We start from the raw sequence: 22,159 nt of genomic DNA on the forward strand, positions 1-22,159 counted from the left end.
ATACCGTTTATCAAGATCAGAGCGGGAGATCTGACGCAGGCCTACTGATGAAAACAAATCAAATCAACTTCTCACTCAACATGAAATATCAGTTTCAAGAACCCATTCGTAAATGTTTGAGGATCCCTATAAAAAACAGGATCATGTGACAAGTGTTTTATGTTTTATTTTCACATGAAGTGAGCTTTGAAGGTGTTCCCCGCGATAGCGTGTTGGAGCCCGTTTCAGCCATGGGACTGCTTGTTTTACAGCAGTGTGCCTGCTAGTGCTCACGGGGGGTACACCGTGTGTGTGCTTGAGGCTGGCGTGTGTCATCAAAGGCGCAGGGCTCTGTGAGGGCTGTTTTCTTTTGTTTGGGATGAGGGCAGCGGAGGAAAGAGACTCGGTAGGGACACAAAGGAGACAAAACAGTAACTATGACAACAAAGTTGACACGGGAGGGAAGCAATTCTTTGAATTTTCTTTGCAGTTTTTGAAGGCTTCATTATGATTTGCACTTTCATTTTTATTATAAATGACTGCTTTCGTATCAACCCAAGGAGTTCTCTCAATACGCTAGCTTGACCAGACTGCAGTTCACTTACCAGTCAAAGGGTTCAGTATCGAGAAGGAAGATCGGATTATTATTATTAAGTCCCTATGAAGTAGGCTAATCCTACAGGCCTTCACATGAACATTGTTAATATATATCTAAAGGTGACGTACAATGCACCCCAGGTCCTATTTATACCACTTTGTGTGGTTTTTCACTTTGCCTGAACTCGATTTCTGGAGATATCTGCTGTCTCCAATTCACTTTAGCTTCAACCAAAAGTATCAGACATTAGTTTCATTCCCATGACAACAACTCAATCAATAAATGTTATAATAATTGATTAAGTTGTATCTTTGTATCTGTGGCTACCACAGGCCTATAATAAGCCATTTGGATGGCCTACCATACCTACCTACCTGGCTGCCTGCCAGCATGAGTGCACCTGCCCGTGCCCTGATTGTCATAGCCATAGTCTTCCATAAGGCCCGTTGAACCGATTGCTAAAGCTAGCGAGCTAGTTGCTAGTTTTCGGAGAGTGGCTTTGGAGGGAGGCCTGAAGGGAGGAGAGCGATCTTTTTGGTTGGATAGGACTTTCAAAATCGAGCTAACTCTGGCTGTTATCTTCCAAGGTGCCTACCCTAGCTTTAAGTTATTATTTTGTAGCTGCATGATAGAATACACATTGGTATGACAAAGCCTTGTCCCCCTCATATGATATAATATAGACAGTGAAGAATGAATCGGTAGCCTCTGAAAAGTGCAGCAATCTTTGTAATAAATAATTTTGATGATGTTTTTCTGAATGCTACAATGTTATGGAATAAAAAAACAACAAGGACTTTATGAAGTAAGAAAGGGACTTTTATATCACAATATTTTCATGAATCCAAATACCTTTCTAAACAGAGCAACTCAGGGATATTTGATATGGTAATTTAAAGGATGATATAAAACTAAAACCTTTCACTCAACTATTTCCTAATTATAATCATAATCACCCAATCACAAATGGGCATTATTTTCCACTGCTTTACATACATAGTGAATGATCTGTACAAATTATTCTCCCACTATATTGATACATTATACATATATAATTTATATAAAAAAATATGAAAAGCGCATTCAACACTCTCATCTGTTAAATGTATAAATAACACGATAGTAACACACCTAAATCCATTAAGTAAGTAGAGAGTACAAGAGATGAATGTGATAATAAGCATACAGTTAAAGCCATACAAGAGAGGGAGATATAGATACATAAATATTGGAATTATACATTCCAATGTACTGCATTAAGGACTGAGATATGTTACAAAAACATGTAAGTTGGCTGTTGCATATTTCATACAGTCTATAGATGCATCACAAAATAACGTCCTATACATAGAGCTGTACCCTGAGCTATAGAGTGGCGAAGTCACGCCCCTTCCGGTAGAGCCCATTTGAATGATATGATTTTTCATGCAAAGAAAACAAAAAAAAATTGCGTAGAAGATTGATGATGTTAGGTTTTTTCCAAGGGGAGGATAAAAGCATCAAAAGAGGTGAAAACCATTATAAGTTGGGGCATGTGAGGAGTTTCATTTATGCCGATGGGGAGATTGGCGGTCTTGTCCACGCCAGTCGCAGGGAGCGTGACGGCACATACGAGTCATGTAGTCTTTCTCATTGTGTTTTCTCTACAGCCTTTAACTGAACAATTGCACAATAAACGGTCAATCTCTTGACATGAAATATTATCATTTAAATCCACAAACGTATGTGTAATCCGGGGCATATAAAGACTGGGATCAGAAAATAATTACTTTCTCTCCATTGAAACCCATTCAGATTTTTCGATCTCATAGGTCCTATGGGCTCTACCGGAAGGGGTGTGACTTTGCCACTCTATAGGCCTACAAACCTGAGCAAAATGTGTTCTTCCTATTTTCTCGCTACACTTTTGGATAAAACAAAAACATTAATACTGATCCCTTCATGAAGTTCCGCAATACATTGAAAGCAATATTAAATATTATAGTACAATATATATAAACTTATTTCGATATAAAATATCTAAATTAGAGTTAGATATTGAATATGGCAGCCTACTATTATGCGGTAATTCAACACCGTTATAATTATGAAGGTATTCCATGCATGATGACTAAATTATATAGCGTTTAAAGGTAGCATGACATACCACCAGGTGGGAGGGTGATTAGCATTACCGGCCGTTTTTAAATCTGCCCCTTACGACATCACAAGTGGGCGTGTCCACCTAGATGTGTGCCGGATAGATGAGCAACGTTTGCTACAGTCCACTGGGTAGGCTGGTAGACTGATCTATCCAGCACACATCTAGGTGGACACACCCACTTGTGATGTCCTAAGGTGCACATTTTCAAAGAGGCTTGTAAGGCTAACCACACTCACACCTTGTTGCATGTCATGGGACCTTTAGGAACGGAATGGTGATAAATCTGAAAAGTTTATGTTACATTTAGCACCACCCAGTGGTGAAAACTGGAAACCACATACGATGCAGTACATATAATCCAAAATTATACCAAAAAAAACTGGCAAACGTTGTACTTTGAAATCTATTCATCCCTTATAGGCTATAGCTATATCATCGGTGCCTGGTTTTCCCTGACTTTGTAAGTTTCTCACTTCCAGCTTTGCCATTGGCGATGTTGGGTTGTCTGCTGTTGCTCTTGTTGAAAAGGTTCTTCAAGGAGTTGCTCATGTAGAAGGGCCGGGCCGCAGAACCGTCGTTTGTTTCGAGGTCCTCCACTAGAGAGCGCCAGAGTTAAAGATAATATATTTAGTTAGATATCAAGTCCCTTTGGTCTCTCCCCGCACATTATGAACAGACATATGAGTTATTCGATCGGAAAAATCAGGAAAATAAACATTTCACCATTTTTATTTATTAAAAAAGATTATTCACATTTCATTGGATTTCATTGATACAAAATAATTATCCTATACAAAAAGAACACTGATTGAGCCTCAAACAGATCTGAACCATTTGTTAGAAAATATTTTACCAAAGATGGCTTCAACATCCTTTTATAAACTTTATAACAAAGGTCCTAGGAGTCGGATCAAAGCCACAGAATAACAGGGATATTTCTTTCTTTTTCAATCAACTATAGGCACATAAACTACATGGACTGCATTCAGATTTCACAAATGCTTCTACTCATTTCATACCTTTAGTGAAAGTGTAGAAAGCCTAGGAAGTCCAATCAACCCACATAATATCCTTGTTTCCTCAGACAAGAGAAAACATTACCGTGATACAAATCTCCTCCTTCATTCTTCGGATCAACCTTTACTTTGAATTGATTAAAGATAAGTTAAATAAGGTGGCCTTTCTGCGGAATTGCACGTCATCTTTAATTGGAGTCCGTTTGCATTAGTGTATCAAACAGTAATAACAAACCAAGGGTCATCCACAAACACAGCCATTTAAAATATTCATGCTATTCACAAGACCCCATAATACGGTTCTCAGGCCACACGTCGTAGTGTCTACAAGACAGAGGTGTACGTAAATGCAAGCGCCACAAGAGGGCGCCCATTCTTAATATAATTTCGGCCCGCCAACGCCAGTAACCAATGTTCGTGTATGTTCGCCCGCGAGTGTCTGTGGTGTCTGTACTGTACATCGTCTGTTTGTGTTCGGGTCATGCTCTGCATACATTTCCTGTGAGCAGGGGTTGTGTCCTATCCTTAAGGCTAGGGGGCAGCAGAGCGCACGGGAGATTGAGAGAGAGCCAGCTGCAGTCTGGACAGAAGGCAAGTTCGCAAAAGAAGAAGAAGAAGAAGAAGAAGATGAGTTGGTGCAAGATAAATGGAAGAGAGTAGAGATTTTTAAATGCCCAGGCATGCCCCTTCTCCGCCAAGAGGCCGAAAAAGACACGTAGATGAGCTACGCTCGTGTTCAGCATGACCAAATCCAAGTCAGGTCAAACCAGGTCAAACCGGACCAGCCCAGGTCCCAGCAGGGTCAGATGAGTCTGCTTTAAATCCATACAGTACTTAAGCAAAATAAATGTCCATGGAACCTGCCCCTCCTCCCCCTTCCCCCCTAGCCACACGGGGACCCAGGAAGCGGTGGTCTTAGGAGCCGGTGCAGAGCTTGGCTGCCTGCTCCCCGTTATGGAGGATCTTGTGCAGGCCGGGGGACATGAAGTAGGGCCTGGCCGACGAGCCGTCGTTCCTCTCCAAGTCTTCACCTGGGCCAGCGTACACAACATAACCAGCACCACCAGCACCACCAGAGCCACCACCACCAGAGCCACCACCACCAGAGCCACCACCACCACCACCACCACCACCCCGCCGAGGCCAGAGGACAGAAGCAGCAGGAGGTGCCAAGGAGGAAAAGGAAAAGAGAAGACACAAGCAACAGCGTTAGAGGGGTGCACCGATTGGTTAGCCCAGGTAGGAGGAACAGAAGGTTAACAGAATGACAGCCAACCGCCCGGACCCTCCGTACAAGACGGTGCTCGACGGGTTTGCTATTTATCGAAAGCCAAATCGAAAGAGAATTAAAGAAAGAGAGGAATCACGATACCGTTGCAGCGTACGTGGAAAACATAAAGGGGGCATTGTTGAATCGGATAAACAGTGTGTCATCACTGAAAGTTCAGACTTACAGAAGCAGAGGAACAGTGTGTCCACACACATGGCGTAGACGTTGAAGAAGCCATGGGCCACCAGGTATGAACCGAATATCACAGTCTGGGGAAAGGGAACGCTCAGAGTGGATATCTAACCCTATATATTCTTAATCACTGCGTTTTGTATTTGATTAAATTCTAATAAGTACAATTCCGTTTCTTACCAGCAGAGGGACCCAGTAATAATTAAGAGACGGCACCTCCTCTTGAATGACTGGTATTTTACGGGTAAAGAAGAAAAATGCCAGAACACCTAGGGGAAGGCAACATTTTAAGGTTCATGTAAAGATTTTCATCAACACACCCCATCACTTTCCATCACACACCAACAATAGGAAAAACACTTACCAACACTCCCTGAAATAAGCAGTTTGCCCAAGAAGAGCAGGAAGTCCGTCACCTTGTCCAGAACCGCCACCCTGCAGAGGACACCACCGAAGAAGAAGCCGAGCGGAGCCAGACGCCCAGAGGACAGAAGAAGAGTGCCGATCAAACAGACAGAAGGGACTCACAGATGGATGAAGACACACATGCACACACGCACACCCACACACACCAGGCGGTGTTGGGGGTGTATCTTAAAAATAAACACCAAATCAGTTCATCCTCTTTTAATTAGACATCTTTGGCGTAATTGTTGCCTGTAATTTGTTTTAAAGCATTTACAGCTAGGGACATTTGAAGGAGGGATTCTTGTCGGTATATGTGTACAAAGGAAAATGGAGTGGGGTTGGCAGACGGGGGCGAGGGGGCGGAGAAGGACGAAGCCGAGTGTTGACAGAGAATGCTGAAAGCGCCCAGATGAGACGAAGAGTTTCCCGAAAATCGACATCGTTTTTTGTGCTGTGATTCGTGTCAGGTTGCTCTATAGGAGTCATTAATAAGAAATTAAGACCAGAAAAGTAGTATAATAGGAGATCTTTAATGGTAGTTCTGCGGTATAAAGTGGATCATGTGAAGGAACACACAAAATCAGTACCTCACAACGTTCCTCATCAACAGGAAGAGGGCGTCCTTGGCTGACGTGCAGAAGTTCTTCCCGTATATCGCTATCTATCACCGAGAGAGAAATGAGCACCAAATTGAGAACACATTTACTTCCTGTGGAAAACGTGATATCATGGGAAGCAGGAATATCAGTGTGTTAGACCTGCACAAGTCACTTTCAGCGGCAGCAATTCCCCGAACAAAGACCACCACCAACCGTGATTCATTGAACTCTGAGATTAATTATATCAGTTTTGAACCAAAGTGATGGCTGTGGTGAAAACGACTGCACACTGCAGGTTGAAATGTATTAATACTGATAAGGTCCCTCTGTTACATTACCATGATGTACGCGTTCCTGTTCATAAACTTGATGAAGCGCTCCAGGCACCAAAGGCAGCATTTCAGGCAACAGAGCAGGAATCGGGTAAATGCATTATGGGAACCTAAGGTAAAAAAACAAAACATCATCATCATCATTACCTTCTTATGCACCGTGCGTCAGGTCCAAAAATTCCACTATGTTTACTAAATATATATATATATATTTTTTTTTTACCCATGAATACACAACTGCTACATTTGCTTAGCTGTACAAAGGCACTGTAAGTCTTGATGGAAGACATCATGCTGTACCTTTAAGTTTATGGTCAAGATACTCCAGCCCAATTCTGAAAAACTGCACGACAGCCAGTATCAATGCACCAAAGGCCAAGGAACCTGTATGGTACCTGAAAAGACGCAATAACGTACAATTAAAAATACAGAATTTGAATGTGAGGAATTATGATTGCTACTTCTATGGGATTAACCGAAACCATGCAATTACAAACCAGCACCGCAAACACAAAACCACTGTGTGTGTGTGAGTCCTAATTCCTCTTTGTACTGTTTCTAATCGAAGTGCAGGGTTGTAAAGCGAATAGGGTGTTCGACTACAAGGCCCAAAGATACTGGGTTTGATCCCCAGCGCCCAAGGTAGGATGCAGACATTGGGGGATTCTGTAGGCCTCGTACCTGAACCCTCTACATTAAAGTAAACTACAGAGTAAAGTCCTTGTTTCAATCCGCCTTTCGCTCACACAGAATCTGAATCAGAAAGAGGGGAGGTTGGCTTAATTCAGGAGGTAGAGCGTGTTGGTTGGTAACCGAAAGGTGGCTAGTTCGATCCCCGGAGTGTCCCTGAGCAAGACACCCAACACCAATTGCTCCCTTGTCGCCTTGCATGGTCGACTCCGCCGTCGGTGTGTGAATGTGTGCATTAACGTTTTTTCTATGAAAGCTTCTGCCAAATGTAAATGTATCATAGAGGTGCATTGCAATGTAAGCTTTCACATGCAACGCAATTTCTGTTGTTTATCGGAGCAGGAAGCAACCTGCAGTATCTTTGTGCGTGCATGTGTGTGTGTATGGGCGCGTGCGTCACCTGATGGCCCTGCCGAAGGAGGAGAAGAGCGGGAAGGGAGGGATGTCCTGGGGCTTCTTCAGGGCCCAGTAGTAGGAGGCGAAGGCCCCGGCCAGCGTGCACTGGCCCAGGGCGATGGTGAAGTTGACCAGCCACAGGAACAGGAAGAGGTTGCAGAGCTGCAGCAGCAGGATGTAGCGGTGGTACAGGCTCTCCCCCCCGTAGAAGGCGAACGCACACTGGGAGCCCTGGCAGGCGACGGGCAGGCTGCTCTGGCTGAAGGTCTGGAGGGAGGCACCAGACAGGAGACACAGAGAGAGCGTTGGGAGGGAGCTGTCATGCGGAGACCGTGCAGTGAGATGAACCGAGGTGCAGTGCAGTGAGTTGCAGTGAGATGCTATGCAGTGCAGTGCAGTGAGGTAAAGTGTAGGGTCAGTGATAAACAGGGGGCTGGGGGGATTTTGACCCTACAATATTTTGAATTGGGCCAGAAATTGAGATGACAGGGACTTTTTAATGCCCCCCTTAAAAGAGTTTAATTCTCTATTTTACTGTGTTTGCAAGGCGGTCCATTTGTTATTTACATTGGAGTCATTGAATATTGGTATGTCATGCAGCACAGAAAAATTAAGTATGGCCAAACAGTTGACCAAATTGCCCTGGAGATAACCCAAAATACCCCCAAAACATATTCCACCCTTGGCAAGAAAAGTGACTTGCTTGAGATAATAAATGCTTCCTACTAAAAGACCTGTTGAATTACTTAATTCTGTATTTGTGAGTGTGGTCACATCATTTGTAAATTTTTTTTCTGTTTAAGTAGTGAGGTGCACAGGGGAGCTAGCTAGATAACTCAATAAGCCTCTTCGTCAAACAAATGTCCCTAGCTTAAAATATAGCATTATATATGGCTCCAATCCAACACACACACATGTATATACAAAAATAGCACATGAATCATTATTTTACTTTACTGCTAGTTCCTGCGAGAAATGTCTCCTAGTCACAAGAAGCTGTTGCCACGCAGGAACCTGAAACCATTTGAATTTCATTTGCTGAACCAGAATACTGAGCATGGCATAGAGCCCATGCTCTGAATGTAATCAAGTAAATCAATCAATCCATCCAATACGTAATGCTGGCATACGGAATGATCCACTGTAATGTTCCACTGGAATGTTCCACTGGAATATTCCGCTCATGATCAGCGCGATAAGAGATAGAGATATTTTACAGGCTGGCCCCTCACCTCTGGGTCACATGTCTGGTTGGCGTAGACGCATTTGGACTGCGTGGACATGACCTTGTAGACAGCATCGCCCGACGATGACAAGAAGCTAGGGGTTCAACAGTCAAGGACGAAACCCTCAATCCCGAATGAGACATAACCCAGCCTAACAAAGAAAACACCCCTATGAAGGATCCAGAGTCGTAACAAAGAAAGCAGTCAACCACAACAACCATTGGGTAAATGTAAAACACTGTTCACTGTACGTCTCATATAAGTAATTGTGAACGGCGATAAACTGCAATACACCAAATTCCCTCTAGGGAGTACTGTCCCTGCACCTTGGTGGTTCGTTTTTTTTTAAGTTGCTCTTGAAACTCTCAATGATACCATGACCTCTATCCGTTTTCTGTTGTTCAACTAAGACAATCGTAAAGATATGAATAAATTCTGAGTCGATCATAGCCACTTCGCAATAACAGAGACATACATACAGAACGGGTTTCTGCACGTGAACATGTTTAAAGTCAGAAGGATACACAGCTGTCATGGCCCAGTAGGCTATGCAGATCGCCAGAAGAAAAAAGGTGATAATTGGGTAGAAAAGAGTGGACATGATGTAGCCGATAGCCCTAGAATCAAAAGACACGAGTTAGAAAACATTTTCAATAACTGTAGATAAGAACCTACCGTGTGTGTGTGTGTGTGTGTGTGTGTGTGTGTGTGTGTGTGTGTGTGTGTGTGTGTGTGTGTTTGTGTGTGTGTGTGTGTGTTACTAACCTGCTTCCCTCTTTTAGAAGTGCAATAGCGATGCGTATTCTGTTCCTCAGGAATATCAGGATGAGGATAATGATGGCCTCAATTACAGAGAGAGAGATCACTGCAAATTAAATGTAGATAAATGTTATTACGTGGATAATATGTGGACACTGACACTACTGACCTGAAAGCAGGGACAATGTGTGCTAACTGTTACCTTGTTTATAATAGCTTTCCACCATTACATTTAAAGTTTGTAATAAAACAATACAAGTTTAGACATTTCCCTAAAGTAATTAATAAATGTTTCTACAGTCCAAGGTGCTCTACAAACTAGAATACTCTGGTTAATACAGGAATACAAAAGCATTCAGTGTCGTTTAGATCTACTCTACCAGCACAGCTTCCACACTTTGTGTATACACCTTCCAGTGTATGTGTGTGTTATTCCATTATTCAACAAAAAAAACGATTGTCGATTGGTCGACAGCCACGTACTGAAGACGAGCCAGGTCTGACTGAGCTGCAGGTAAATGCTGAAGTCTGCCTGGAAACCGATCTGGGAGAGGGTGACATCAGCATCAGAGTTCCCTCGCAGCGAGCTGAACTCCCAGTAACAGTGCCAGATACCTGGGAGGGGGGAGGGGGGCCAGGTGAGAAAGATGTGAAACGGGAGGAGGAGATTAACAACTAGAACAAAATACATGCACACACAGTAGAGGGAGAGCGAGGTGGCGCGAGAGGGGAAGAGAGAGAGAGAGAGAGAGATGGAGGGAGAGAAAGGTGTGAAGAGAGATACCAATCTTTTTTTTTGGTTTCAAGTTTTTCCATGACAACTATGTATCAAAAGCGAGAGCTGAGGGAGGTTCTTGTTGAAAAAGTTGTTGCCGACATCACCCACACACATATCTATATTTAGCTCCCCCCCACCCCCATCCCCCCTACACCTACTCCCCTCCTTCCTTATAAAGTACATGCGGTGAGTGTCCTCTCACAGCCGGGGACCATGGGTAATACGGCCCTCACCGTAACCCAGAGCGGCGAGGACTCCGAAGATAACGAGCCACAGCAGCACGCCCGCGGTGAACCGCAGCAGCAGGATGAAGAGAAGGCTAACCACCATGGTGATCACCAGCCCACTGAAACCACGCACGCACGCACGCACGCACGCACACACACACACACACACACACACACACACACACACACACACACACACACACACACACACACACACACACACACACACACACACACACACACACACACACACACACACACGCCACTGTTATCATTACAAACCCTGAGGTCACCCACATCACACTGGCGGTTAAAACATATCATAAAACAAGAATCCCGGGACGGGAGATTAGATCCAAAGCAGAAAGTTATAATAAAAATGAATAGAACATGTATTTATACACAACATGTGCTCTCAGTGAATCTGACAAGGCTCATTGCTCATTTCGTTTTTCCCCCAAAGGCTTTCTAAAGCAATCCGGTCTCAGTGTCTGCCTCATGCCAGAGCACGAGAGTGTGTTTTCACCGGTCCTGCACTTACATGAGGATCCAGTACCAGGAACTGGCATAATCTTCAAAGATCTTCATGCCAACCTCTTTGGCATCCAGCAGACTAGCGATACCACTGTGAAGGATTGGAGTTAAGAGAGAGAGCGATAGAGAGAGAGAGAGAGAGAGAGAGAGAGAGAGAGAGAGAGAGAGAGAGAGAGAGAGAGAGAGAGAGAGAGAGAGAGAGAGAGAGAAGGAGACAGAGACAGAGAGAGATAGATGGAGAGAGACAGAGAGATAGATGGAGAGAGACAGAGAGGGAGAAATGGATTGAAAGAAAGAAAGAGAGAGATCATGGGAGAAAGAGGGAGACGGAGAGAGGGGGAAGAGAAGGGATGAGGACACAATGAATTTCATATGAACAAAGTCACAGCCGTTGACATTTAAAAAGTGTTTTCTGGCATTGAGCAGAACAGTAGCCTTATGCTAAAACATCGTGTCACATTTTTATTTATCTTTGCTCTTTAGGCACATGACGAAGCAAAGATAATAAAACGAAAAAAAGAAGCTTACAATGCTTTGGATAGTGTGGGCAACCAGAGGCTGGGTTTTGTAAGTGGAGTTCAGTATGGCTTACAAGGGACTGTAAGTTGTAAAACGACCCCAGATAATGAGTCACAGTAGAGCAGCGTTATTAAAGCTCCAGCAAGCAATACCGGACGAGCAGAGTGTTACACACGGTAAGGGAGGGAGTGCTCTCCATACACACATTCCCAGACAGCCGTTCCCAACCCCAACAGCCAGCCCAACACATTGTAACGAGATTTCAGTCAATAAAGAAATCCCCTGACTCAACACCAGGGGGAGCCCTATCGCCTTGTAGTTGAAGAATGGGGATGCTTCGGGGAGGATTGCATTTTTTGTTGGACAATTGTGTTGGGGCAGAAATCGTTTTTTTTTCTTTTCCCCTTGGACAGTTGGAAAAGAGAAGGAGATTTCTTGATGGAACAGCAGAAACCGACGGGGAGTTAGTCAGTAGGCTTCGGGGGGCACAGGGGAAAAAAGCATTGTTTTAATATATTCTCCTACCCTGAGACAGTTGTCCTGACGTCCCTGGGAGAAGAGGGGGGGGGGGGGGTGTGGAAGACTTTGAAACATTTTGTTTTATTACACAAGCACTTTCTTTCTTTTGCAGCATGAGGGTTGACATTGAATGAATTACATCGTCCCGCCTCAGTGAATGAACTCTTGTTCGACAGTCTCTAGCATGGTGTCCCTCTCCTGTCGTGCGACGCCCAGCTCGACCGAACCGACGCTCGCTTACTTTGCTGCGTCCCGGAGGTCGGCGACGCTCCTGGTCACGCCGTCGCCGTCTTGGAAGCTCCGCTGGTTGCGGACCGTCAAGGTGCCGTTCCTCGTGACGAAGTCAGGGAAGCACCGCTGGAGGACTGGAGACACAGGGGATGAACCGCGCAACGTCAGCCCACAAACACAGGTACCCCCCCGGAGCGACCCCCCCAAGAGGCGAACCCCCCAGGTCGCCCCCCCCCCCCCCCCCCCCCCACAGCCCCAGGGTGTCCCTCCCTCCAGTCCAAGAGGTGCCCCCCCCCCCCCCATGGAGTCCCCCTCCTAGAGATGCCCCCCCCCCCCCCCCAGGGTGTCACCCCACCAAGGCGTCCCCCCAAGGGCATCCCCCCCTGGGGTGTCCCCCAAGGTGTCGCCCCCCCCCCAACAGAGGTATGCCCCCACTAAGGATGTCCCACCCCCTGGAGGTGTGTCCCCCCCCCCCCCCCCGCTAAATCCAGAGGGTCACTTACATGGTCTGCTAGGGACGATCATGGATGGGCAGTCTTCGTCTCGCAGCACCTGATCCACGGGCTAAACACAGAGAAGAGGGGGGCGGGGGGAGGTGTGAGAGTCAGTTCAACCAAGTTTGTACCTCAAGCTACCCTCTATATATATATTTTATATAGATTTATATTTGTGTGGTTGAACTTTGTGTTGCGCTTTCCTGCTCTGTGTGTGCTCATGGCACTGTAAAGCGACCTTTAGTATGAGAAAGGCGCTATATAAAAGAAACATTTTACAATTATTATCGTTATTACCACCCACCGCCACACTGCAGTCAGTTGTGTAGCCCAGCGCAAGGGGCATGAGGTGTGACAGGGGTGGTAAATACATCAAATCAAATCAATGAATCAGTCGAATGAATGTGTCAGCTGACGATTTCAGCTGACGCACACACACACAACCTGTGTGTTCTCACACTGTCCTAAAAAACACGGCTGACTAACAAACGCCAACGTCACGGCTGCGGAAGAGCTCGTAACTGTGAGTTGAATCGGCGACCACTTCCTGTCGGATATTAGATCAAACACCCTTTCGAATCCATTCACACTCTAGCTGAGAGTGGTTTTATTTTACATTTAAATTCAATTCAACTTTATTTTATGTTGGATAGCCAATCCCCATTACAGTCTCAAAGGGCTTAACTGGCCAAATATTTATGACACATTTGACGTCTTCTTGTTGAACCCCTTTTATGGTGAAAGGTATTTATGAAGGCTTGCAGGTGGCACTGTGAGCATCCCCTCACCTTGTCAGGATTGTCGAAGCCTGGCCTGCAGAACTGCTTGTAGTATTCCCAGTTTTTGTAGTTGCGTTTCATCTCTCGGTACGTTGCAAATCTGTCTGGGCACTTTGAAACACAGAGCTGGGAGACGGGAAAAAACAAAAAGCAAAAAAACACAAAGGACAGCAAGTCAGCATGTGCCTCCCAACAGGATCCCAACAAACTCTCAGGAAAGGTGAGCAGAAGGGTGAGAGAAGCTCCTCCTATGGGTGCTTCTGTAGGTTCTCTTACCTGTGTGGTGGGGCACTGGAGGTTGATGAGGACAGAAGGGCTGGCACACCGCAGGATGTTGAAGTAGAATAATATGGCTTTGTTTCTGTCCGGGGTGCGGGGGGTGGGGGGGGAAGGCATGACCAAGCAGAGATGGATGGAATAATTAGAAGCTGCTCTTAAAAACCGCCTACTCTGAGGAAAAACGCAGAAGCAACCCTTTGATCCATGAAATATATTCATGCATTCTTCTCATTCTCTTTGTCATTGGCATCAAACGGCGGAGTGGAGAGCTTCCATCCAGCGCTGTATTTAAAGCAGGGCTCTGCCTTTTAAAAACACTTCTCAGAACTCACGCATTGTTGGTCCCCTGCTGGCCGCAGAACTGTCCGTGGCTGTCGGTCGGGAAGACCACCTTCCGTGGGTCTCCATGGATCCAGGCTGGAAAACCGACACATTCATCTCAAACCACATAGCCAGGGACCTTAAATGGATGTCAATAGCATCTTTGATAGAAATCTACACACGAGGTGGGTCGTATCTTGGAAAAAGTAAACTAGAGCAAACAATAGTAGTTGTTTTTTTCTTATGGTAAAGTGAGTTTTTTGGAGAATGTGATTCATTCTCTGCAGCACGGTACAGTGTACAGTCCACACAATTCGCAATAAGCCATTGACGCCCTCTCTATTCAAAACCAGGGTTCGACCCCTCCAAAAGCTGTATCTTTGTGTTGTCCAACACAAGTTGATGCATACAAACTTCCCCCGGCTAAGTTTTGGATGAGGTGGCTGATTTACATTCTTATCATAGACAATGTCAACCATTAACCGAGGGTCTTTATCCTTTAAACCGCTCTAATCCTATAAAAGCTGCTGTACAGGAAATTATTTAAGAGCTATCCCTGCCCTGTTTGGTTCAGAAAATCCAGCTTGGCTGTCAATCACAGGTGGGTGAAATGCTAAACTTTATAATGGCGGAGAAACAGAGGGAGGGAACGAGCAGAGAGGGAGGGGGTCCTCTTGTTTGTTTGGTTTCAAAATCGACGGAGCTATAACGGGAGCGGGATACTGTGCGTGCCTGCATTGTGATCGGGAGAATAGAGAGGACAGCTAGGAGGTTGTGTTAATCCAACTCCATTTGCAGAGCGCTACCGCGGGCAGCAGACGCAGAGCGCAACTCTGACATTCAATTACGGAGGAATCCTGGAACTCTGATTTGTTTGAATAACCCGACCAAGACGTGTGTTAGGACTTTCCGCCTCCCCGAGTCAATGAGCTATTGTGCGTTTGGTGCCCCAGAATAGTGGTGATGAAGATGCCGTCTCGCAGCTTCTTTGGTGCAACAATGAAGATTGAGTAAGAAACACTAAGAAAAATCTAAAGCCCCGCACACGCACACACACACACACACACACACACACACACACACACACACACACACACACACACACACACACACATACACACACACACAGAACAGAGGAATCATTTCCCTGCTGATCAGGGCGAAGCCTGTCTATTTGAAGACACATCAATGGTCACGCCTGTGGGTTCTTTCGAAAGAAACAGAGAAATTGCAGCCATGCTTCTTCAGAAAAGGCTCCTGGGCCTACACACTCGATCGGGCCCTCGCAAAACTGAGAAAAGCATGTGTGTGTGTCCCTGTTTGATCTCTGAAGTAAAAGATGATGAGAGAAAGCGAGGGGAAGAGAGAGGAAGTGTCTCAAACTAATTCACGAGATTGCCCCTCTCCCGGTTTATTATTAGCGGAGAACGTATTGTGTCGAAATCTTCCGATACATTTTTCCCAGGGGGTTTTGAGAGAGATAGGGGCCAATGAATCGCCACCGTCTGATTTAAGATAACAGACATGATATAAGCACATCAGAGTGAGCCATAGAACCATTTAACACCCTTCCTTAAAGATAAAAGCAAAATTGTTTAAGAGTTTCTTAAACTAGCACAGATTTATTTTACAATGAATGCATTGTGCGTTATCCAACAATGAATGGTCAACATTCTCACATTCTCAATGTCCCTGAACATAAGTGGTTTGTCCACATAATGGGCACTGCTTTACAAAAAGATTCCAAGGAGCGAAAACACAAGGTCCGTTTTTTCTCCTACTTCCCCTCTCGGACATGGACGACCAAATCCAAAAGCTGCAGCTCCCATTATCTTATCTGGCAACGAGTGACCTTCTGTTACCAGTCGTGGTAACATGATGAAGACGCAGCATATTGCTCATCCACAAACAAGCAACACACCCTCGGCGGAGCTGTCTGCGGAAGTGTGTGTGTGTGTGTGTGTGTGTGTGACGAAGACAGCGTGCGTGAAAACTCACCCACGCTTCCCAGCGCGATGTATCCGAGGATGCCGATGATGAAGATAACGCAGCACACCACGTCAGTACAGCTCCTGCAAGGAAGGGAGCATCTCATCAAATCCAAATCCAACAGTGGGACTTTGTAGTCCTTGGTCCAAAGCACCTTACGAGGGATCTTATCTTTTAGATATGTTTCATCATGCTCAAGAAAGCCAACAAGCAGACTGTGGTCTGGGGTGTCAGGGTGTCCCCCTTTTGGTTGGGACAGCCGGTCCACTGAACCCTCCTTTCTCCTGTCACTTAACAAGAATAAGCTTTCCAGTCACATGTAGTAGTGGTTATAAATACTGCTAGGTATATTAAATTGAGGTTGCGTGACTAACACACGGATAAGAGATAAAGACTCAGACAGAGTTTGACCCAGTGCTGCGAGCAGCTTTGGTTTGCAGCTGACCTCTATAGAGGTTCAATACAATCAGGCTTCCACATGAAAGGAGCTGGATTCAACACAAATCTGATCAAATACCGTCCAAAGCATGCTCTCATCAGTGGTCTTTTGAATCAAAACGTGTTTTCTTTGGCTATCTACTCCTTTCCATCAATACTCTGCACAAACTTTTACATTTCATGGTCCTTTTCCTTTTCGAAGCTGTGAAAAATGTAGACATGTATTTTACCAATCTGATCAAACATGGCCTTCGAGATAAATGCATTCTTGAAATCAGCTGGCACACCTGAAACAACTTTAAACTGGAGCTGTGCGAAAGGGTGGGTTGAGCGAGCAAATAACACATTGTATTAGTTAAACCTTCAAACCGTACCAGGAAAGGGGAACCTCATCAGGACTGCTTAACCATACTACTGTTGCGTGCATCGTGGGTCTCTATAACCTTGAACTGCCAATGAGAAACTACCCTGTGTGTGTGTGTGTGTGTGTGTGTGTGTGTGTGTGTGTGTGTGTGTGTGTGTGTGTGTGTGTGTGTGTGTGTGTGTGTGTGTGTGTGTGTGTGTGTGTGTGTGAGAATGCATGTTTTTGTGTGAGTATGTGAAGAGGTTACTCCCATGCACTCATCCACTTTGTGTGTGAAATGCATCTTCAAGGAAAATGACTTGCTGACCAGCTGATATTTGACAACCTTCAAAGGAGCTGCTTGTTTTTGGCCCGGCAGATAGAGAAATTTTATCTTCACTGTACAACCACCAAAGAAACACTTCTTCCAACTATGCTGACCAAATACCTGCATATTGGAATGATGGACAAATTGTCCAAACCAATAGAAAGTTTTCACATCGCTAGACAGGGATGACTGAAATGTAGATGTTCCGATCATTTTTATATATTTTTTTATCGGCGCATAGACTTGCGTACTCGCTGAAACCCGATACTGCATTTCAGGTAGTATCGGAGACATTTCCGATAGTGGTATCGGTATTGGAACAACTACAAACTTATATAACCCTGTAAGTCTTGGGATAAGGAGCTTTCCTCACAGACAGGAATTATACTTATTTACAATTTCACAGTTTCCCCTTCCTGTGTACCGGTGCGTGATTAGCTCCGCCCACGGGGGCCTCAACACCTGGGCGGAGTGTGTGCAACGAGGCCGAACATTGAGATGTATACAATAATAATAATAATAATAATACATTTAATTTAGAGGCGCCTTTCAAGACACCCAAGGTCACCTTACATATAGTCATCATAAATCGTTTAAACGAATAAGACATTGTGGAAAAAATAAATAAATAAATAAATAAACATAAAAAATAAAAAATAAATAAAACAAAAACAAGACAAAACAAAACAAACAAACAATCAAAACAGTGATCAGTTAGACGTTGTGTGCGAGTTTGAACAGGTATGCGTTACAATACAATGCGTTCAGAGAAAAACTGTCCAGAGCTGCTGTTGAATTCACAACCAAACAACCCCCCCCCCCCCCCCCCCCTGACTATACTGTCCCTACAGGGCAAACTGACAGGCAGCCCTCCCTCTGCCTCACTTGTACCCCCCCACCCCCCAGCATCTCACCCGTTGCACAGCAGAGGCCGGCTGTCAGCCGAGCCCCCTGATAATCCTCCTCTAAACTTCTCCACGCCATCACTCCTCCTGCTACAAAGCCCCCGGAACAAAGCTTCCGGCTCCATCCGTGTTTCGCACTTTCACATTCGCTAAATACTCCCCACGCAAGCAAAAAGCGTGGATAGGAATGTGGCTCGGTCAGCGCGTCCGAGAGCCCCCCGTCAGGCCGGGTCAGGTTGAGGGGTGGGGGTGGGGGGGGGGAGTCCAGGCCCGTCCACATGATGGGACGCCGTTCCTCGGTCGCCCGTCTTTGGAGAGCTTGTCCTTGCTTTTTTGTGTGGAGGACAGCACTCACACACGCACACACACACACACACACACACACACACACACACACACACACACACACACACACACACACACACAAACAACCATACGCACACTAACGCACACACACACACACTCACGCATACATACATATACCCACACACACTCAGGCATACATGCACACTCAGGCATACATACACACACACTCACACACACAAACAAACACTCACACGCACACACACACTCACGCATACATACACACACTCGAACTCAGGCATACATACACACACACACACACAAACACACACCCACACGCACACACTCACACATCCCGACGCCTTATACGCCACCGTTCAGCCCCAACACCATTTCATAATTAAGCAGCAGATGGTCATGAGAAGACAGAGCCGGCACTCATACACACACACACACACACACACACACACACGCACACACGCACACACGCACGCACGCAGGCACGCATGCACACACACACACACACACACACACAGACGAACAAACGTACAAAACTAGATGCGAATGGTGCTTGAAACAGGCCAGAAGCTGTTAATGTAGGGTCAGACAACAATGCAGTCCTAGAAACAAAAGCTATTGTTGTGTGCGTGTGGCAGCGATAAAAACAGGTTGTCCGTTTTCAAACGCTTGCCTAGAGCACATCCTCTTGCCAGAACTACAGCATCTACTCGGCTGTACGTAAGACATGGCTTCACAAATGACCCCCAGAACCAAGTGTGGAAACGCAGTTTGAAATGAAGCACAGATGCCCAGGGCTCCTTACAGTTAATAGATGCCCAGTACTCGCACTGGCGTTCGCTTTCTGAAGCTTGTTTCGCCGAGTACATTTCTGCAGTGGATTAAGATTGTACTCTAGTCCAAACAGTTCACAATTAGAGTCGTGTTAGCTGCTAACGCCTCGTTATCTCCAATTTCATTCGGAACCGAGGAATCTCTTTAGACGTCCAATTTGTTCTGCAAACCCGAGATATCACTCCTCGACCACCTGTCCACCTTTCCTGATAATACATGACCTGCTGTCCATTTCCTCTCCACAGATTACTGCAGCGGTCTCCCTTCCAAACCCACGCCTGCAATAAACCGCAGCGATAGTGCATCCGCCCGAGTGACGAATTGAATTCCTACTTTTCTTTCGACTTCTTCCGTTCAAAGTAAAGATTGCGGAATTGTGACACGTAGCCGCGATGCAGACTGTAACTCAAACGGGCGGTGAAGCCGCTGCTGTCACAGAAGGAAGAGGGAGATGTCTGATGGGGGATAGGGCGTTGACAGTGTGAAAAAGTCCTCCAGAGACTGAATGAAAGCAATGCCAATGAAACGCACATTTGTATAGCACCCATTAATAACAACCAGTGTGCGAAATACCCGTCAATATTCGGGGGGTCCCCATCCCCCGATTGTTGCGCAATACCGATAACATTAGGCCGATAACATTACAATATTTCATGGATGCAAGCAATCAGTCTATAGCCTACATGACAACACACACAAGCACACAACAATTTTTGACAATCCGATATGCTATAGTAGCCTATTCGTAAAGCAACACTAGCCAATGCAGCCTCCTATGTCAGTACTGACATTATAGGCTGCATTGGCTAAAGTTGTTTGGATGCACGTTGTTTTATAACAAGGTGAAGCAAAGTTGTACATTACAATGCAAACACAATTGCACCAATATGGTGCAATTAGAAGAGCAATCAACAACTGAATAAATGCCAGGTATAGCCTATCGGAGACTGGCACGCAATCAGTGCACTTGCAAATGAGAGCCTGCAGTATGACCGATCGTGTGACATTATTTAACCATCCATCTACAGGAAATACGATCAGACAGATACATCATTGAACACAAACACAAAGCACATTCGTCCAACCACGGCAGATGCAGCATTCACAGCAAGCCAAACATCACCACGGCAGGTGCGCTCTCTCTCTCTCGCTCTTGCACACACGTAAACAATCACTCAAACTTCTCCAACTTCAAGGCTAGGCTGCTTCACTAAGACAACAACCAACCATAACCTTCATAACCATGCAGTATGCCGAAGCCGGAAAGGACATGCACGCACAGTCGCACACACTCATCTTATGCACAACAATCAGTTCTATTATCACAATTCAGTCACTGAGATACTAAAAGATAGCCTCTTACCTTAAGTTAGAATAGACCCAAAGTGTGTGAGTGATAGATTCTGGTTTAGCTTTTGCTTGCTAGCCGTTTTTTGTATGACTTATCAACATTAAATCTTTCTTCTGTTTGGCGAACATGGCTAATTTGCATACTCACACAGGACTGGCTGGCTCAGCTTGGCAAAAAATTACACTTTTGTGAATAAATGTTTTGAATTCTGAATACTGGACATGGTGAGTTTAAAAACATTAAAGTGACCAATAGTGACAATAAAATCTATTTTTTTTCGTATTTTGCACACTGATAACAACTGTGTGTGCGGGTGCGTTAGCGTGAATGCCTGCGTGTGTGTGTTTGTGTGCGCGTGCGTGTGTGCGTGCGCAAGGACATTCTATTTCTTATCATCATTTAAATTGAGACAAGGCAGGAGGGGCTGCCACGAGTTGCCATGCCGATAGTTGAAAGTCCCCTTTCTTTGAATCCTTCGGCGGCCTCAATCCCAGCAGGAGATGTGGCATGCATGATCTGATAAAACCCCAGGGAGAGAGAGGGACAGAGGGGGAGAGAGAGTGCTGTGAGGGGTGGACGCCCCTGGGATAACCTCACAGTAGGTGTTCTGCTTCTGTACAGTACAGCGCAAGGTCTGTCGTTAAGGCAAAGTGCAAACACGGCAGCATGCCGCTAATACAGAGGAAGGGGGGGGGGGGGGGGGGGGGGGGGCTGCGACCCGTTCAAAGCATTCAAAGGTGAGCGCTGAGTAAGAGCTGACAAAGTGAAGGGGAGGGGGGTGGGGGAAGACAAGTGTGCCCGGGCATTCACAACGAAAAACATAAGAAAAGGCAGGCACCATTCTGACGGCAAAAACGGGGCCTCGGGATAAATACAGAAATAAATACGGTCCCCGGATAATCTATTGCGACCTTTAGTTGACACCATCTCACAAACTGGAGTCTTCCTCCATCATGACTCAGTGCCTCATTGACATCCCTGGCTGGAATTCATTTTCCTTCCATTTCTGTCTTTTTTTTTTTGCTTGTGTGTCAGCAAACCTGTACGGCTCTGTGGATAAAGAAGGCAACATGTGCGGCAGGGTCGATAACTAACTGCGGGGAATCGAGGTCACGGCCGGCCACGTTTCACTGCGGCCCGGTCGAGGGTGAGATCGCATTAGCGGGGGGCATACGTCTCGAGGTGGCGGACGGCTGGAGAGTCTTCCGCGGTGACTCTTTCGCCGGGACAGGTTGCTCGTCGTCCGGTGAGGAGGAACTCTCGGAAGATGAGATTGACCGAGCGAAAAGGAGGTGGCCCGACTTGCAATCTATTTTTGCACTGTTCTCAGAGCGCGAGGGGGCTGCCTTCCGATTTACAGC

At 45.6% G+C, this 22,159-nt stretch overlaps 1 protein-coding gene across 4 annotated transcripts in view; it reads right to left on the minus strand.

Annotated features, from left to right (window-relative positions):
- Nucleotides 1–1,374: 1,374 nt before the first annotated feature.
- The window catches only part of slc44a5b (solute carrier family 44 member 5b), a 35,466-nt gene continuing 14,681 nt past the window's right edge, over nucleotides 1,375–22,159 (minus strand). The window contains exons 3-23 of one of the 4 annotated variants that reach the window (XM_030372079.1): nucleotides 16,288–16,361; nucleotides 14,301–14,385; nucleotides 13,966–14,050; nucleotides 13,699–13,815; nucleotides 12,920–12,980; nucleotides 12,427–12,550; nucleotides 12,192–12,215; nucleotides 11,155–11,238; nucleotides 10,620–10,732; nucleotides 10,092–10,223; nucleotides 9,615–9,714; nucleotides 9,374–9,466; nucleotides 8,856–8,943; nucleotides 7,628–7,890; nucleotides 6,838–6,932; nucleotides 6,544–6,647; nucleotides 6,194–6,267; nucleotides 5,563–5,633; nucleotides 5,379–5,467; nucleotides 5,191–5,275; nucleotides 1,375–3,316 (exon numbers count right to left, since the gene is read on the minus strand). In XM_030372079.1, the coding sequence (XP_030227939.1) occupies nucleotides 3,153–3,316; nucleotides 5,191–5,275; nucleotides 5,379–5,467; nucleotides 5,563–5,633; nucleotides 6,194–6,267; nucleotides 6,544–6,647; nucleotides 6,838–6,932; nucleotides 7,628–7,890; nucleotides 8,856–8,943; nucleotides 9,374–9,466; nucleotides 9,615–9,714; nucleotides 10,092–10,223; nucleotides 10,620–10,732; nucleotides 11,155–11,238; nucleotides 12,192–12,215; nucleotides 12,427–12,550; nucleotides 12,920–12,980; nucleotides 13,699–13,815; nucleotides 13,966–14,050; nucleotides 14,301–14,385; nucleotides 16,288–16,361 (2,125 nt within the window). In that variant the 3' untranslated portion in view covers nucleotides 1,375–3,152. Of the gene's footprint in view, nucleotides 3,317–3,433; nucleotides 4,768–5,190; nucleotides 5,276–5,378; nucleotides 5,468–5,562; nucleotides 5,634–6,193; nucleotides 6,268–6,543; nucleotides 6,648–6,837; nucleotides 6,933–7,627; nucleotides 7,891–8,855; nucleotides 8,944–9,373; nucleotides 9,467–9,614; nucleotides 9,715–10,091; nucleotides 10,224–10,619; nucleotides 10,733–11,154; nucleotides 11,239–12,191; nucleotides 12,216–12,426; nucleotides 12,551–12,919; nucleotides 12,981–13,698; nucleotides 13,816–13,965; nucleotides 14,051–14,300; nucleotides 14,386–16,287; nucleotides 16,362–22,159 lie in introns of those variants that run through there. The other 3 variants (XM_030372081.1, XM_030372080.1, XM_030372082.1) reach the window with 3 other exon arrangements.

This window comes from Gadus morhua, chromosome 12, assembly GCF_902167405.1.
Source record: "Gadus morhua chromosome 12, gadMor3.0, whole genome shotgun sequence".
NCBI classification, from domain to species: Eukaryota; Metazoa; Chordata; class Actinopteri; order Gadiformes; family Gadidae; genus Gadus; species Gadus morhua.